Below are 18393 nucleotides of genomic sequence, written 5' to 3'. Positions count from 1 at the left end.
TAGGGCAGAGGAGGTGGAGAGTACTAGAGAGTACTGCTCTAGGAATGCAGTGAGCTAGCATCAGGAAAAGCTGCTGATGCTCTCAAGTTAGAGATGCTCTTCAGAACTGACAACAATACAACAGGCATCTATAGTATAAACCCGCCTTGTGAGAAGGGCAAAGCTAACACTGTGGGACATAAGTATAACACAAATAGGTCATATTATGCTTAAATTTCTCAAAATGATCTTTACCTGTTCACCCCCTCTCTAGCAAGAGTGACTGTCTGGATGACAATGACACTGGAATATGAGAGCTGCTCATCTTTTCTGTTACCATCATTCACATGGGAGTGTATGCCACAGTTCACATGTGGAGGTTAGAGGACTTAAGACAACTTAGAAAATTTGGTTTTCTCCTTTTTCCATGTGAGTCCAGGGAACTGATTTCAGATCATCACACTTGACAGCAAGCAATTTTAACCAATGAGCCATTATGCTGGCCCTACAGGAGCTGCTTACTTGAAGCCCCAAATGGACACTATAACAAGCATGGAACTAAAATTAGAGATGGATAGACTGCACTTTATAAATGGAACACAGGTCATGGGTGGCAGAATGTGATGTTGTTGTTACTACTCTGGAGGGAGATTGCTGCTTTTGAGAAATGGTCTCACCAGGCTCAAGCTGGCCTTGAAATATTCACTGTGCTGACTAGGCTAGCCTCAAACTCGCTGGGCGTCCTGAGTACTAAGAAAGCGGTATGCACTATCATACTTTGTACCCGGGCGTCCTGAGTACTGAGAATGTGGGGAGCACTAGCACACTTTGCTTGTTTAAAACTGTACTGATGACAGAGTAGTTTCCTAGCCCCTTTTTGTTTTAAAGTTCTTTAATAAAAGCAAGTGTCATAATACATCCATTTTCAAGAAAAGGTTCTGTATTAACAAAATTTTACTTTAAGTTTCAGACATATTAACAGGTCTTCCAAATATAGCAACATGTAATCCCCTCCAACAAAAAGTAGAGCACATGCTTCTCAAAGCTTTAACAGAAAATTCAAAGATCACTGACCTGGTCTTCCTCTTCATCCTCATCCTCTGCCAGGCGCTGCCTACCCACTTCATAAAGCCTGCATACTGTGTCCATATTCAGTGCATCCATGCTGCCTTGATTCTGGAATGGAACAACCATTCTAAATAAGCAGTGGTCAGAGGTCATATCCACACCACAGCTGTTGACCTTTACCCTGACCCTATAACTAACAAAGCTTCCAGTACCAAAATTTTTTGGCTGACTCAAAATGTTACACCTAGAACAGAATGGGGAAAGAAAGGACGGGAAGAGTTTGGGCAGTGGTACCTATAAGCAAAGGAGAAGCCACCACCACTGGAACAACCTTATCTTACTCTGAAGAAACAAAGACTCCTCTGAGGAAGGAAAAGTAATTTGAGTCCAGGAGCTGGGAATTTATAAATGGATTGTTCTCATTGTTTCTCTTGGACTATACATCTCCCGACTCCTATCAATTGAGTAAGTTGCCAATAATCTAGCATCAAGAATACTACTTAACTTTAAAATGCATTGGTATCAGATAAAATGCCAAAAGTCACCTTAAATACCAGAACAAAAGAAGAGAGTCTCTGTAAGCCCCCCTTACCTCAATGACAGCAAGGTAACAGTCTTTGGTGTCTGTGCACAGGTCAAAGATGTTCCGCTTCACATCAATAGTTGCTGAAAAATACAACATGACTGAAAATTAAATTAGCCCTGTGACCTAAAAACCTGCTTTTTGTTTACAGGAATTAATTACAGGCCCATATTGAGGACTAGATAGACTGCTCAGTAGTTAAGAGGGCATCTTCGCAAAGGACCCAAGTTCAGTTCTCAGCACCCACACTAGGTGGTTCATAACCACCTGTAACCAACTCCAGGGGATCTGATGTCTATGGCTTCTGTGGGCACCTGCATTCACATGAGCATACCTATGTACAGACACACACATACACATAAATTAAAAAGAAAATATTTAAGGGTCATAATCATAGATATTTCTATAATTTCTGTACTTGTCAATAAGAAGTCCTACTAGAAAAATGGAGGATTTTAAGGAAGGATATGAAAAACAAGAAAAAGCAATGATCATCATCTGCCCTTTTCACACTTACCTATAGGTTTATAATCAGTTGCATTGAATGTTCGGAAGGATGACCCAAAGGGGCTTTTCATCCTCTCTTCCAGTAAGTCATCTTCATCATCTGCCTGCAACATTGCTAATTAGGGGAGACAGAAGAGTGAAACTTTACTAAGAATCAGAAACACTGCTGATCCACAAGTGAGGAAACTACAAAGGTCAATCAAGACTTCAGTGAGTATCCTTCCAAATTTATTCTGCATTTATTAGTTCTTCTCTAGATGTCCTTATTTCATACCCAACTCACTGCAGCAAACAATATCTTCAATCTCTCAATAAGTATTGTGGCTGAAGTTTTATAATATCCCAAGGAAACAAATACAATGGTTTTTAAGATAACAATGTGGAAATTACTGCATAAAATCTTTCTGTACAAGTTTGTTGTGTTAAAAATTAGTAGCCTTAGGAGCTAGAGAGATGGCTCATCAGTTAAGAGCACCGGCTGCTCTTCCAGAGGTCCATAATTCGATTCCTAGCACTCACATGGCAGCTCACAACTGTGTATAACTAACTCCAGTCCTAGAGGATGGGCACCAGAGCCTCCGTGGGCACTGCATGAACATGATGCACAGACATACATTCAGGAAAACTAATAAAGATATACTAAACTTAAAAAAAATTAATTCAAAACTCAAGATCTGTCTAAGCTACCTGAGACCCTGTCTCAAACAAACAAACAAAATGTTCATCTTCTCTTTTGTCACCATTTGTTCTTTTTCTTTTAATTTTCAATTGTTTTTCACAAGTGAAAAGTATTCTAAAAGTATCATATCAAGTAAGTGTAGGACAGGGTAAAGAGAATGAAGGATAGTGCTTATTACCTCCATACATCACTGTCCCGGTATGGTTAAACACCACACGGCACTGATCCAGAGCAGGGACAGTGTGTAAAAGATGGAAAGTCCGAAGGTCCCACTAGGAGGGGTGTGATTAAGGGAAACTATTTTATACAAAAGTTGAGAGAACTTGTTTTACAAGGGTAAGAGTGACCTGACCCATGCTTGGCAAGCACTCTGCACTATACCCCTCAATCCACAAAGGTTCTTCTCTAACCTCATGGAAACTCTCATTTATTGCTTCTTTTTCTTCCTAGAAGATAATGAGGGTTTAAATGCCAACATACATTACTGATTGCTATTCCTGCAAATAATCCCACAGACAGAAATGCTATGTGACCTCTGTTCCTCCCAATTCCCAATGGTGCTATCCATTCTCCTCATGTCTAGCAACTGATTTCTATAAAGTAAAAGGGAAGCAGTACTGAAACATTTATGCTAACAAATCAAGTTAACACTTGGAAAGTCAGACATGAGTGTAAAGGATACAATCTCTGTATTGATGATGACTTCCAGCCCATTTGGATGGAAAACACCACTGATATTCATGTTGAACTTGTCAAACTTGTGGATGGCCTGTGCAGAGCGGACATCCCAGAGGACGCCATCATTTAAGACAAGATCATCTGTAGGATTAAAGGTGGCACAGTTCCTCTTGTAGTTGTTGGCAAGATCTGGGTTAAACAGAGTCAACAGCTTGTTGCCAGTCTGAATATCATAAATCTTTAGAGAAGAAGGGGCAGGAAGAGAAAAATCAGACCAATTTACACAGTGACAGGTTTAAAGAGAGACTGTGAGATACCTGTCCCCATTCTCAAACCTCAATTACAAAAGCCCTAACATGCACAACTGAAATAGTTGACAGCACACTATCTGAGGAGAGGTGAGGTACTCCAGTGCCCAGCTGACTTTGGGAAACCCTTTCCCAGTAAAATGACAACTTAACCCACATTAAGAATTAAAATAACAAACCAACCTTTTCTTCTCCTGTTTTGAAGAAACAAAATGTTTCCAAGGTTAAACCTGAGAAGTTGTCAAAGATCAGTGACTAACCATAAAATATTACTCAAAAGTAAAACACCCAGTTTTTTCCCTTAAAATTCCAGAGTATATTTTAGCCCTATCATACTACAAAATTCTAAAATCTATAATTTGCAGCTGAAGCAGAGACCAGATCTCTCCCATTAACCAAAACATGCTGTAATATTTCCAGTTTAAACAAGGTACTCCAGCTGGACGGTGGTGGCGCCTGCCTTTAATCCCAGCACTTGGGAGGCAGAGGCAGGTGGATTTCTGACTTCAAGGCCAGCCTGGTCTACAGAGTGAGTTCCAGGACAGCCGGGGCTACACAGAGAAACCCTGTCTCGAAAAACCAAAAAAAAAAAAAAAAGAAAAAAAGAAAAAGGCACTCCATAGACACAAGTAAGGAGACATCATAAAGAAACAAACAAGCGGGGCTGGAGAGATGGCTCAATGGTTAAGAACGTTGACTGCTCTTCCAGAGGTCCTGAGTTCAATTCCCAGCAACCACATGGTGGCTCACAACCATCTGCAATAGAATCCAATGCCTTTTTCTGGTGTGTCTGAAGACAGCTAAAGTGTACTCATATACATAAAATAAATAAATCTTAAAAAAAAAAAAAAAAGAAAGAAAAGAAATAAGCTCAGATCACAGACAAGACAGCCATCCTGGTCACTTCAAAATCCAAAGTCAGGAACACCAAAGAAAGATTCTTAGCTTAAAATATTAGCAAAACAAAACCCAATGACATTACATGAATCTTGACTAGGTCCTGGTTAAAACAAAACAAAACAAAACAAAAGAGCCTTTGAAACCAAGTAAATCAGGAATAATAAAAAAAACTAAGTGTGGACTAGATAACAGGTATACATCTGGGAATAATTTGGAATTAATTATACAATTAAGTATCTTTATTGTTAGAAGATAAATAGTAAACAGATAAAAATGTCATAATGATGTTCACAACCCTATTTCAAATAATTTCTTAAAAAGAAATGTCTACAGAAAATATTGCAGAATATAAAATTACAAACCAAGGTGACAGGTATGTACATTATTTCTTTTTAGAATTTCCTATATACTGTTATGTTTCCAAAGGGAAAATCCTGCTTATAGCCTCCTCAAGCTCTTAGCTCACTTCTCCAGCTACTTGCATGATAGTCACACCTCCTTTGTGTGGCAGGATTTTCCCTGTCCAATTTGTTTAAATATTTAGTACATCAGGAGGCCTGTGATAAGACAGGGAAAAGCTTTGGGGTTCTGCTTAAACACTACTGTCATACTCTGCAACACTTACAATTTAGTATGTCTCACCAATAAGGCTCCCTAAAGGAAGAGGTTTATTTCATCTAAAACATGGTAAGAAATAAATAAACCTCTGTTCTCAGCTGGGTATGGCTGGCCCACACTTATAATCCTAGAAATTGGTGGGCTGAGGCAAAAAGATCTTAGCTAGGCCAATCTACATTTAAAATATCCTGTCTCGGGCTGGAGAGATGGCTCAGCGGTTAAGAGCACTGACTGCTCTTCTGAAGGTCCTGAGTTCAAATCCTAGAAACCACATGGTGGCTCACAACCATCCATAATGAGATCTGATACCCTCTTCTGGTATGTCTGAAGACAACTACAGTGTACTTACATATAATAGTAAATAAATAAATCTTTAAAAAAAAAAAAAAGTAAATTTCCTGTCTCAAAAAACAAAAAAGGAAAAAAAGAGATGGACAGACAGGCTGCTGTACTACCAGTCCTGTCCAACCGCCAGGGTCATACTTGACATCTTCATATTCCCCCACACAATTTCCTGTTTGTGACAAAGTCTAACTAGTTGTCAGTACTGGTTCTCTTGCCCCAAAGTGAGGAGTCACGGGTATTCCCAATCATGCCTGGCTCTTTGTGTAATTTGTAACCACTTTACTTACTCTGGACTCTAATTACAGGAGCAGTGTTGTCGTTTTGGGGTTTTAATGCTTTGTTTGAGTCTCTGGTTTTTGTTTTTGTTGTAAGATACTATAGATTGATTCTAGATTGTGTTAGACAAGAGTTTACATTCCCAACTCACCTCCCAGCCTTTTAAAATGTATATTGAAGAGGCTCACTAATTGCTCAGGCCAACTCTGAGACTACAGTTTCCCTTAGTCTCTGGAATGTCTGAGATTATAGACATGGACTACCACACCCACATCAATGTGTGATTTCTCGCTGCCAAGAAGACACAAATTCCCACATTACCTCCAGAAGATTTCAATGTGAACAAATGGGTAAAATCAGCTTGATAGAAATAGATTCTTAAATACTTACATGGGCAATGTCTCCTTTTGTGCCTATGACCCGATCTTGAGAGTGCTTACTGAACTCAACATAGTGATCTTCTGTGAAGGAATGCCTACAGACAACAAAATTCAGGACATATTCTTCAATCACCTGAAAATTCAGGTAATTTTCAATCTCTTGCAAACCACACTTACCTTAAGATTCTTGGTTTCTGAAGAAGAAACAATTTGTATACGTAGATTAAAAAGAAAAGTCCCTCTATCAGTTCACCAGAGTAAATCCCAAATAATGGAAATTTATTGATTAGAGAAATGGCTAGTATAGGACATGTGCTTTTGAAATATCCCAGAAATCAATACAACTGTCGATTTGGGGTTAGTGAACAGTCCACTATATAATAAGAATATAAAAACATCATAAGATTATTTGTGAACTAAGACAAATTCTTATTAAATGTGGATCTCATGTGAGAAAGGAAGAAAATTGACAACAGTTGACACTATTCCTCTTTCCCCAAAACAGCTTATAATTTAAAATTGAATGGAAGGAAATAAAGTAGGTAAGACACAAAATACAACATACAGTGCTATAATAAATACATACTTCATATCAAATACTGATTTCATCCCCCAAAGTGCAGACAAAGGCTGGCTCCAAGTGGCAGATGTCAGAAGTAAGGACCCATCCTGTAAGAAGAGAAGTTAAAAATCACTATGATTTTCATTACTTGTGCCTATAGGGGACTAGAAAAATATATTTATCAATAGGGGCCTAAAGATGGTTCTTTATTTTTATAATTTACTTATTGTGCATGTATGTATGATTTGCAGGTATGGGGATGTATGTCATGTATGTAGAAGTCAGAAGACAACTTTGCAGAGTTAGTTTCTCCTTCTACCTTCACATGGGTTCCAAAGAAGGAACTGAGGCAGTCAGGATTTGCACAGTAAGCACCTTTCCCCACTAATCTACCTTGATGGTCTGGGCTTTTTTGTTTCTTTTTCTTTTGTTGAAATAGGTTCTGTATACTGGGGCCAGCAGAGAACTTACTCTGTAACCCAAATTGGCTTTGAACTCATAATAGTTGTTCCTCTGTTTCCCATGTACCACCACCTCACGTAGCTAAAACTCCCCCTATCAAAAGATGGCCAAGTATCTCACTTTCCTTCTGAAATAATTCAACATCAACTCTAGTTAATGACTCATCTAAAATAAAGTCCAATAAATGAGAAGGACCCCGCCCCCTTTTTTTTCCAAGACAGGGTTTCTCTGAGTAGCCCTGGCTGTCCTGGAACTCACTCTGTAGACCAGGCTGGCCTTGAACTCAGAAATCCACCTGCCTCTGCCTCCCGAGTGCTGGGATTAAAGGCAGGCGGTGGTAAGACTCTTTTTAACTCTAGTTCCCTTTGCTAACTCATCTCAAAATGAGAGCAGCCAGGGAAGGAACCCTCACCCTCGACGGTTCAAGATGTGTGATGGCTGAGTTGTGACAGTTATAGCTGGCTTCTTCCTGTCCACTAAATACATTGTAGAGCTTCAGCTGCCCTGTACAGGTGCCAAGCATCAGGAACCGCTCCCGGGCTGAGAATGCACAACAGGTAAAGCCACTTTCATCTTCATTAGCTTCCCGGAATACTGAAATAGGACGAAATCTAAACAAGGGGTTGGAAGGAGAGCATGAATCAGAATAAAGCATGTCCAGGAACTCTGAAAAACACAAATTTTGCTAGATGGTATAAGAGAAGAGTATTATGTTTCAAAATGTGAAGTCTTTCAAATAAAAAGTAGATTCTAAAGCATTACAGTGACATTCAATAGTTTAAATTTTCAATGAAAAAAGACTTGTTGAAAGTGTGGAGACCCATGATCTGTATCTATGATTTACCAAGAATCAGACAGAAGGCAACATGGCTGGCACAAAAGGCAAATTTCTCAAATTCTCAACAATGAGTTGTCTAAGTTCTCAAACAACCTAGTGGTTGTGATGACAGCAAAGGGATCTAACATCCGAGAATCTAAATAAACCCATAACTTACTGATTAGTTCACATAGCATATAAAGGACACTCAGTTAATACTTTAGGCCAGCAAATGACTTTAACTAATCACTCAGTGATGATACTGACCAAACACTGATTTAAATACAAGAATCATCCCAAGGAATTCAGGGAACCTCTCCTTACCTGCTAAAGATAAGGTGCCTATCAAAGCATCCGCCATCCACCCCTCCATATTTTGGAAATGATGCCCTGCGGTTTAGCCTTGAGGTAAAGTTTATTGGCGCTTGCCGCCTCTGTTTTGGCTCAGGACACTGATGAGGAGTAAAGAGAGAAAAAGGAGGACAGGTAGCAACGGGGTTCTTGCATCGAGCATGTTGCTCTCTAAGATACTCTGTGATAATACTGTCCAGCGTAGGTGGGGAAGGAAGATGTCTATCCAATTGTTTTTTTATGGCAGGACTCTGGCTGTATGCACCATGGTCCGACTTCTGCCGCAACACTCGAATTTTCCTGCCATTGCACGGTGATGGCCTCTCTCTGATAAAACTGATCCTACCAATCAAAGGGGAATTGCCTGCATATGATGGGCCAGGCAAAGCCAATGAACCCTGGGGGGGGCGTGGTGGAGGATGGGCAGGGGGAGCAGAAGGGGCAGAAGCACCCACAGCAGCATGGCTGCCTAGTCGACTTGCAATGCCATTGGCAATCCGAGGGGTCCGGGGAAGAGAGACAGGAGAAGCAGCAGCAGTCACTGGGGTGAAGGCAGAAGTATGTGAGGCAGCAGTCATGGGCAGGTCAGCCTCTCTAGTCAGCACAGTTGCTGTCTCTCCCAGCCCTTTAGAAATGAGATGGTTCCGTATCAACAGGAGCAGCTCTTTCTCAGGGAAGGAGATCCTCGACTGAGCAACAACATCTGCTTTCTGCAGTCGGGCGAGAGACACATCAGTACCAATGAGAAGAGGCTTTCCTGATACACGCTCAATGAGCTCAGCGGCGTATTTGCAGAATTTGACATGATCACTACGCTTATCCTGCAGCACAGGCTCCTTCATCAGCTGTTGAATCTGGCAGCTACTAAAAAGGGGAAGTTTACTGATGATCTGTCGAACGGTGCTACTTCGAGACAAGCCTACAAGGGCTTTGCAGGCCAGGGCCCGGATTTGGTCTGCATCTGTAATGGGCATCTTGATGGACAATAGGGACAGGAGCACCTTGATGCCATTGTTGGACTGGACCACATTCCACATCTTGGCCAGAGTATGCTCACTGCTCTTGGGTGTCTGAGACAGCTTTCTCCGAGGAGTTCCAGAAATAAATTTGCCAATACTGGATATTCGGTTATCTGGACCACATACACAATTGATGATAATTTGAAGTGCTGACTTCTGAATTTCAGCATCATGGATAAAGAACTCACCCTCAGCCACGCCCAAAATAATGCTGATACCTACAACATAGGAAAAATTATATTATTTCTCATAAAACTAATAAGTAGAAGACCCATGTCAGCATATTACAGGAACAGTTTATACATTCATCTTTATTGTGCACTATTAACAACAGCCAAGTTATGGTATCAGTACAAGCATCCATCAGCAGACAAATGGACAAAGAAAATAAGGCATTATACACGAAGGAATCTTAGCAATAAAAAAGAATGATATTATGTTATTTTACAAGAAAATAGATAGGACTGGCAAAATGGCTTATTGGGTAAAAAGCCCTTGGCATCAAGCCTAAGAACTGACATTTATGGATAGAACTTACTCCAGTAAGTTACCCTCTTATCCTCCACACATACACCACAGTATGTAAGAATACACACAAAACAAATAATAAAATGTAAATAGGAAAAAAATAAAATAGATGGATCTCACAATACAAAACAGCATAATTCATACATAAAATCTAGAATTAAAATAAAACAGAAGAAAAACCCACCTATTTAGGATGCCAGTATTCAGAAAGCCAAGACAGGAAGATACTAACAATTTCAAGACAAGCTCAGGCTACATAGTAAATTCCAGGTCAGCATGGGCTAGAATAAGAACCTGTCTCAAAAACAACACACCACTAAAAAAGGCATTGAACTAGAATAAAGCTAAGAAAGAGAAAAATGGTGATCTTTGTGTTCTATTTTATTGGATGGCTTTTTGTTTTGTTTTGTTTTGTTTGTGAGATAGTCTCTCTCTTCACAGCACTGGCTGTCCTAGAACTCACTCTGTAGACCTGGTTAGCCTCCAATTCAGAGATCACCTGCCTCTGGCTCCCAAGTACTGGGATTAAAGGTATGCAATACCATTCCTGGCAAAGGAAGAGTCTTAAAAAGGGAAAAGATGAGGGTGATGGGAAGAAGACAAACATAAAAAGTAAAATATCCTGTCCTATATACAGAATCTGAATTTAAATCCCTGTGTGTGTAGAAGAGGGACAAGAGGGTAGGAAGGAGGAAGTGGAAGGTACATGTGAGCAAGGTACCATTACTCTAGAGTTTTAAGGGCCAAGGAGATGGCTCAGAGGATAAAAAGGCTTGCTGTGTAGCATATAAGCCTGATGACCTGAGTTTGATGACCAGAACCCATGTTAAAAAAAACATAAGCTGATGTTGAACTAACAGCACTTCCACAGGAAGACAAAGGTGGGCAAACAGAGCGGTTCAAAGTTCACAGGATCCACAGCAACAAGATAAAAGGAAAGAGCTAACATCCAAAAGCTGTCTTCTGGTCTCTACATGTGCTTCATTTACAGGAACACACACACATATTACATTTTTTTAAACAAAAGCTAATGGCTGCCCAGGGGTAGTGGTACATGCCTTTCAGAGGCAGGGGCAAGTGGATCTCAGTGAATTCAAGGCCAACCTGGTCCACAGAGCATGTTCCAGGGCAGTCAGTGCTACACTGTGTTTTGAGACAGAGAAACTCTGTCTCAAAAAAAAGAAAAAGGTAATGGCTGCCCCCAGTGTTGACATAGCTTCATAATTTGAAATTCTATTCATTTTGCTCTACTTAAGGAAGAAAGGAAAAAAAAGTACAAGGATAGCTAGGCATGATGGTACACACCAATGAGTCCAGAACTCCTAAGTAGAGGTAGGCCATCCTCAGCTATGTACTGAGTTAGAGACTAGTCTGGTATACATGAAACCCTGTCTCAACACACACCATCCAAAAGCCAACCAAAAAGAAAGTACGAGTACTATTCTGCTACATTTTCTGTACCTTAAAAGTACAATACCTCATGTATACTTTAATACACAGAGTGGTTATGGTGTTACCAAAGTTACCAAAGTTTGTGTGCATATTTCCTAAATAAAAGGGACAAATAGTTGGAATATTAAAACCTTCATGGGAAAGCAAAAGGCCCTACTCAGCTTAGCGACTATCACCACTATAGGAACCTTATCCACTATCTACTAAAGAATTTAAAATAGGCACTTTCATTCCAAAGCATTGGTCTGAGGACCTACAATCACTTCACCTCAGCGGCCTTCTCACACATGCTTTCTCCTTTGCTGTGTTTCTGAGATAGTCCTCAGTCAGGTTACCAAGCTCTTGTCTTTCATTGTTTATCCCAACTTAGTAATTATCATAAAGGTAACTCCTGGGACATATACAAACACTAGTACAGAAATATCTGAACCACACAGAAAGCCAGTTTATCAGTATGACTCTTTGTATGAACTGTACAGCGCCAATTACAGCAGACAAGATACCCTCCTCTAGAACCTAGTCCAGTGGTTGGTTCTCAATGTTCCTAATGCTACAACCCTTTAATACAGTTGTGGTGACCCCAATCATAAAGTAATCTTCATTGCTATTTCATAACTATAACTTTGCTATTGTTATGAATCTTAATGTAAATAAATACCTGATGAGCATATCTGATATGTGACCCAAGAAAGGGTTTTCAACCTCAAAGAGGTTACAACCCATAGGTTGAGAACCACTGTCCTATCCTAACATCCTGAAATTAGGTTACAAATGTGACCATAAAGGCTGGAGAAATGACTCGGTGGTTAAGAGCATTGACTGCTCTTCCAGAGGTCTTGAGTTCAATCCCCAGCAACCACATGGTGGCTCACAACCATCTGTAATTGGACCAGATGCCCTCTTCTGGTGTGTCTGAAGACAGCAACAGTGTACTTATATACATTATATAAAGAATTCTTTAAAAAAAAAAAATGTGACCATAAGAGCAAAGGCAAATCTATCACACAACAGACAATGGCAAAGTACTCTCGACAGCTTTGTAAATTATCTGCCTGATCATCACAGGACTGAAGTTTGATCCCTAAAACCAACCAGAAAGAGAACAAAAGAAGGGAGGGAGGGAGGGAGAGAGAAGAGGGGAGGGGAGGGGAAGGGAAGAGAAGGGAAGGGAGGGAGGGAAGAAGGGAGGGAGGGAAGGGGAAGGAAGGAAGGAAGGACAGTTGGACGGACAGGCAGGCGGATGGACCATCCGTCCGTCCGTGCATGGTGATCATAAAGAAAAATGGTTGATGCCTGAGGAATGAGACCTCATGTTGTCCTCCGGCCTTCACATATATGCATATACCTGTATATTCACAAAAAAATGACAAGGTAACAAGGTGCAACCTACCTACAGTGGAGACAGTAGAGCCAGCCTCATCTAGTACATCCACTGACTCTGCCAACTGGAGCTGGATTTTTGGCACCACAGTGAGAATAGCAAGGACATCCAAAGCAAAACGCACAGTGTCATTCCTAAACAGGAAGAAGAATTGATCAACGGGGAGCTATAATACAATAACAAAATAAATAAATTTAAAAAACAGGTTGAAGCCACCATTTGAACAGTTGTATTTCATAAATATTTATGAGAATATATATGAGAATATACTGGATACTCTAGAAAACAATCTGGAAGCCAGGCAGTGGTGGCACAAACCTTTGATCCCAGCACTTGGGAGACAGAGGCCGGAGGATCTCTGAATATTGTCACCAGCCTGGTCTAGAGTGAGTTACAGACAGCCAGGGCGACACAGAGAAACCATGCCTCAGGAAACGAAAAAAATATTAAAAAAAAAATCTGGATATATAAAATGATGGCAATTACATTTACTTATTAGTATATGTGTCACAGTGTGTGCAGTCAAAAGACAAGATTTGGTTTTCTCCTTCTATGATGTTGGTTCCAGAGAGCAAAACAAGTCACCAGGCTTGGAGGCAATTTCTTTTCCCACTGAACCATCCTACTTACCCAAAACAGGATTTTTCTTTTTCTTTTTCTTAATTTTTAAAAAATAATTTTTAAAAATTTACTTATTTTATGTAGATGAATACCAGAAGAGGGCATCAATTCCATTTTAGATGGTTGTGAGCCATGATGTGGTTGCTGGAAACTGAACTCAAGACCTCTGGAAGAGCAGTCAAGTCAGTACTCTTAACTGCTGAGCCATCTCTCCAGCCTCTTTTTCTTGTTTTTAAACTTACTTAGAGCCAGGCACAATGAGCCACACTTTTAATCCCTGCATTTAGGAGGCAGAGGCAGATGGATCTATGTTACTTTGAGGTCACCCTGGTCTATAGAGTGAGTTGCAGAACAGCCAGGGCTATATAGAGATACCTGTCTCTTAACTACTGAGCCCTCTCTCCAGCCTGAGACCCTGTCTCAAAAAAGAAAACAATAAAGAGGGAGAAACAAGTGTTTATGTATTCCCCCAAAATTCATTATCCAAAATACTCTGGACAAAAATCACTTCAAATTTCATTCCTTTCTGATTTTAGAGTACTTAGGATCCATCAGTTGACAATCACTAACTAAAATATTCCAAAAATCAATCACAACAAACTACCCTGTAACTGCTGACAATTATTTTTTTTAAAAGCATATTTCTATCTCTTACTCCTGCTCTCTCTTGCCTCCTGTCCCCTTGCTCCCCCTCTCTCTCCATTCCTTTCCCCCATCTCTCCACGTGGTCATGGCCAGCCTCCACTTATCTACTCTCTCCTTCTCTCTGCCTCTACTACTCTCTTAACTCCCCTCCCCATTCCCTAAATAAACTCTATTCTATACTAAAAAAAGAAAAGAAAAGAAAAACATATTTCACAGCTGGGCAATGATGGCACACGCCTTTAATCCTGGCACTTGGGAGGCAGAGGCAGGAGGATTTCTTAGTTCAAGGCCAGCCTGGTCTACAGAGTGAATTCCAAGACAGCCAGGGCTATAGAGAAACCCTGCCTTGAAAAACCCCAAAAAAACAAAAACAAAAAAACAAAACAGGAAAGGTTTCAAAATATGAGAAAATGTAAAACAAATCTAAAACCAAGTACCAAACATTTATAAGAAGGTGCTAATATGATCACTTTACAATCACATTTACAGCTTTGTAATGTCTAATAAGGGTGAAAATGAAGATATGCTAAAACCTGCATTACACACACCACAGCCTCAAATACCAATCATGAATAAACTACAATACAGAAATACAGCATTTTAAATATTAATGCAAAAAAGCAAATTGTAAAAAGACTAACATAGCTGGAAATAGTATTATATGCCTATAATTTCATTACTCAGAGACAAAGTAGAAAGACTTATCTAAGCCAAGGCTAACCTGGCTTTAATAGGTAGTTCAGAGTCAACTTGAATTATATATAATAGAACCCCGTTTCAAAAAACTAACAGGTGAGGGTTGGAGAAATGACTCAGCGGTTAAGAGCACTGGCTACTCTTCCAGAGGACCCAGGTTTGATTCCAAGCATACACACAGCATCTTATAATTCCACCTCTAGAGCATCCAATGTCCTTTTCTGGCCTCCATGGACACTGCATACATGTACACAAATAGATGCAAACTAAGTATCCATACACATAAGCAATTAAAATGTAGGAAAAAAAAGCTAGCTGTGTACCTCAGTGGTAGCATGTGCAAGGTCCTGGATTGGACTCCAATATAGTTATACATTTTAATTTCTAGTATAGAAAAAAACTAATAATTACAACATAAAACAATTTTTTGGAGTACTGTATAATTTCTCTTTTGTTTTGTCTGGTTTTTTGAAACGGGTTTCTCTTTGTAGCCCTGTATGTACTAGAACTTGCTTTGTAGACAAGGCTGGCCTCTTAACTCAAGAGCTCTGCTTGCCTCCACCTACTAAGTGCTAGGATTAAAGGTGTGTGCCACCACCACCAGCATGGTTCTAATATGGTAAAAAGTTCTAAGGCAAGAAAATTTGAGAATGGCTATTCCAAATTTAGTGTGTCTGAATTTAGCAAACAAGGTATTCTCTCAAATGCCCCACCCACCGGTGCTTTGGGTGGTGATACAGAGAGAGGACCGAGTTAGCCAGGGCCAGGCTGACTTCAGGACAGGCTGCAAACTGGCAGTGTAGGAGACTGGGCCTAAATGTCTGTTACCTAGAAATGAGCCCCCGAATCCAGGAACCTGCAGTCATCAAAGCACAGCCACTGACAGCCAGAGAACACCTTGTCATCTGGCCCAAAGTAAGAACAGATAGCTAGAATGAGTAAGCAATCCCTCACGGGTCTCCAGAGCCTACCAATTATAGAATTAGACCCCGTAGAGATAGAGCTAACCCAAGGTAAAAGGGCACATACCCCTCCCTGGAATTCCTCTGAGCCCAGTCAGTATCTCCATTCCCAAATGAGGAGACCCCTGCATGTAGGAAATTCAGCTGAATGAATGTTCTTTGCTTTTGCATACTATTTGAGTCTGGGGTAGCAAGGGTTTCTCTATGTAGCCTTGGCTGTCCTGGAACTCCCTCTGTTGAGGTTTAGTCAGTTGCTATGTACTGTAATGTTAAGTGTGGCCCCCAAGACCTGATTTCTCTAGAGACCAGAGTCCACAGGTAGATCCAAGTGACACTATGTAACCTTGCCTGGAAGTTATTTCTGATTGGTAAGTAAAGATAGCCAATAGCTGGGCAGAAGAGACATAGGTGGGGTTTAGGGTTCCTGGGATGGAGTTGGAAGAAGGAAGGGGGGGTGGGGAGGAGAGACAGAGACAGAGACAAAAACAAAGACAGGAGAGGGAGGGAAGAAGAAAAAAAAAGGAGGAGAAAAGAAGGAGGAAGAGGAGAAAGAAGAGGAGTGTTGCTTGAGACCCTGACCAAGACCCTTGGGGTTGGAGGCCAGGATTAAAGGCAAAAAATCAACAACAAACTCCAGAAGTCAGGCAAGTGACAAAAGCAGGCTGGTTTAGTATAGGAACTGTGAGCTTACATACAATCTGCAGGCATGGCTAGAGACCATTGCTGTTATATCAGGCGATGGAGCGAACCAATGAGAAAAAGATGGTAGCACATCTGGCTACTTGAGAGCTAGTGAGATGCTGGGAGGGGAGTATAAAGGTTTGCCCAGTTCCTGCATTAAACCAGCCTGCGTTTGCCACTTGCCTGACTCCCAGAGACTGTGTTGTTGAATCTGCACCTTCTTATACCTGCCCCCAAGGGTCTTAGATGGGATTGCAGGCAACAGAGGAGTAGGAGGTTGTAGAGGGAAGAGAAAGCTACCATGGGTTAGGTAGTTATAAAAATAATGTCCATGTGGGTTGGCTAATTGGAGTTAAGAACAGCCCAAACAAAACATGGCAAATTATATAAAGGAATTATTGGCTGGAAAATAGACATAATAGCATTAAGGATAGATACTTGTCCAGCTCTGGTACTTATTAAGGCTTATTGTAAATATAAAAGTTGTATGTGTCTTTATTCCTGAAACTAAATGGTTAAAGGTGGAGCAGAAACCACAGATTAGGATTAAACACTTCTACAAAATACTCTGTAGACCAAGGACTGGGATTAAAGGTGTGTAAGGTGTGTGTTACCACACCGAAAGACAGAATTTCATGATCCCTTTTCATTTCCTTCACTGCCTTAAAGGCAGAAGCAGGCAAATCTGAGTTTGAGGCCTTCCTGAGCTCCAGGACAGACCCTGTCTTAAAAGGGGGGGGGGGGGGGGGGGGGGGGGGGGGGGGGCGGCCAAGGAGGGAAGAAGAAAAGTTTAAGAATCAGTTATGGGGACAGACACAAGATTATGATTCTTAGCATTAGAAGCAAGGAGGATTTCAAATTCAAAAAGAGCCTGGGCCTTTTATAAAGGAGGATAGGGCTGGTGAGATGGCTCAGCGGATAAGAGCACGAAACTGCTCTTCTGAAGGTCCTGAGTTCAGATCCCAGCAACCACATGATGGCTCACAACCATCCATAATGAGATCTGACGCCCTCTTCTGGTGCGTCTGAAGACAACTACAGTGTGCTTATGTATAATAATTAAATCTTTTAAAAAAAAAGGGGGGGTGGAGTGGGCAGAATGAGGTAGAAATGGATAAGGAAGGGCAGAGACAAACATCCCTCTTCCAAATATTCACCTTGACAAATATGTACCCACACAAATAAATAGACAAAATAGAACAGGGAGGAAGAGAGAGAGGGAGGAAAAAAAGGATAGAAATGTTTAAAACAAAAGTCACACTTTGAGGTCAGGGAGGTAGACAAGCAGATATAGTTACTTGCCACCAACCTGACTGTTTGATCCCTGGAACTCACACTGTGAAAGGAGATAAGCAACACCTATAATTTGTCTTCTGAGCTACACATACATACTCTATATATAAATAAGTAAAGAATTTTTTTTTTTTTGAAAAAAATCATACTATCTGGGCATCATAGCACACAGCCTTATTTGTAACCCCTCAGGGAGCTCCATGAGTTCCAGGTCAGTCAGGACTATATAGTGATGCTATCTCAAATATATAACAGCAAAATAAGAGGTTTTGATCAATAGATTAGGGGCTAAGAGCACTGGCTGTTCTTCCAGAGGACCCAGGTTCAAGTCCCAGCACCCACATGGCAGCTCACAATGGTCTGACTCTAAATTGTAGGGTATTTGATGACCTATTCAGCTCCTCAAGAGCTTGCATGTGAGGAACATAAGTTTATACAACTGTATACACACAACAATGCTTTAAAAGACAAGTTAAGGGCAGTGGTGGCGCACGCCTTTAATCCCAGCACTTGGGAGGCAGAGGCAGATGATTTCTGAGTTTGAGGCCAGCCTGGCCTACAGAGTGAGTTCCAGACCAGCCAGGGCTATACAGAGAAACCAT

The 18393-nt window shown here is 40.7% G+C and overlaps 1 protein-coding gene across 8 annotated transcripts in view; it reads right to left on the bottom strand.

The window, feature by feature from the left end:
* Dcaf1 (DDB1 and CUL4 associated factor 1) overlaps window positions 1-18393 on the bottom strand; it is a 72109-nt gene that overhangs the window by 13548 nt on the left and 40168 nt on the right. For 7 of the 8 annotated variants that reach the window (XR_004111390.1, XR_004111391.1, XM_031343667.1 and 4 more), the window contains exons 13-22: window positions 12903-13027; window positions 8487-9750; window positions 7758-7956; window positions 6908-6990; window positions 6332-6416; window positions 3499-3732; window positions 2995-3088; window positions 2148-2252; window positions 1640-1713; window positions 1054-1155 (exon numbers count right to left, since the gene is read on the bottom strand). Coding sequence is in view for 5 of the 8 variants with exons in the window: in XM_031343667.1 (XP_031199527.1) it covers window positions 1054-1155; window positions 1640-1713; window positions 2148-2252; window positions 2995-3088; window positions 3499-3732; window positions 6332-6416; window positions 6908-6990; window positions 7758-7956; window positions 8487-9750; window positions 12903-13027 (2365 nt within the window). In the remaining 3 variants the exon portion in view is untranslated. Of the gene's footprint in view, window positions 1-1053; window positions 1156-1639; window positions 1714-2147; window positions 2253-2994; window positions 3089-3498; window positions 3733-6331; window positions 6417-6907; window positions 6991-7757; window positions 7957-8486; window positions 9751-12902; window positions 13028-18393 lie in introns of those variants that run through there. The other variant, XR_004111392.1, reaches the window with a different exon arrangement.

This window comes from Mastomys coucha, unplaced genomic scaffold, assembly GCF_008632895.1.
Source record: "Mastomys coucha isolate ucsf_1 unplaced genomic scaffold, UCSF_Mcou_1 pScaffold23, whole genome shotgun sequence".
NCBI lineage: Eukaryota > Metazoa > Chordata > Mammalia > Rodentia > Muridae > Mastomys > Mastomys coucha.
Note: the sequence above shows the minus strand (reverse complement) of the source record. Positions and strands in the feature narration are given on the sequence as shown.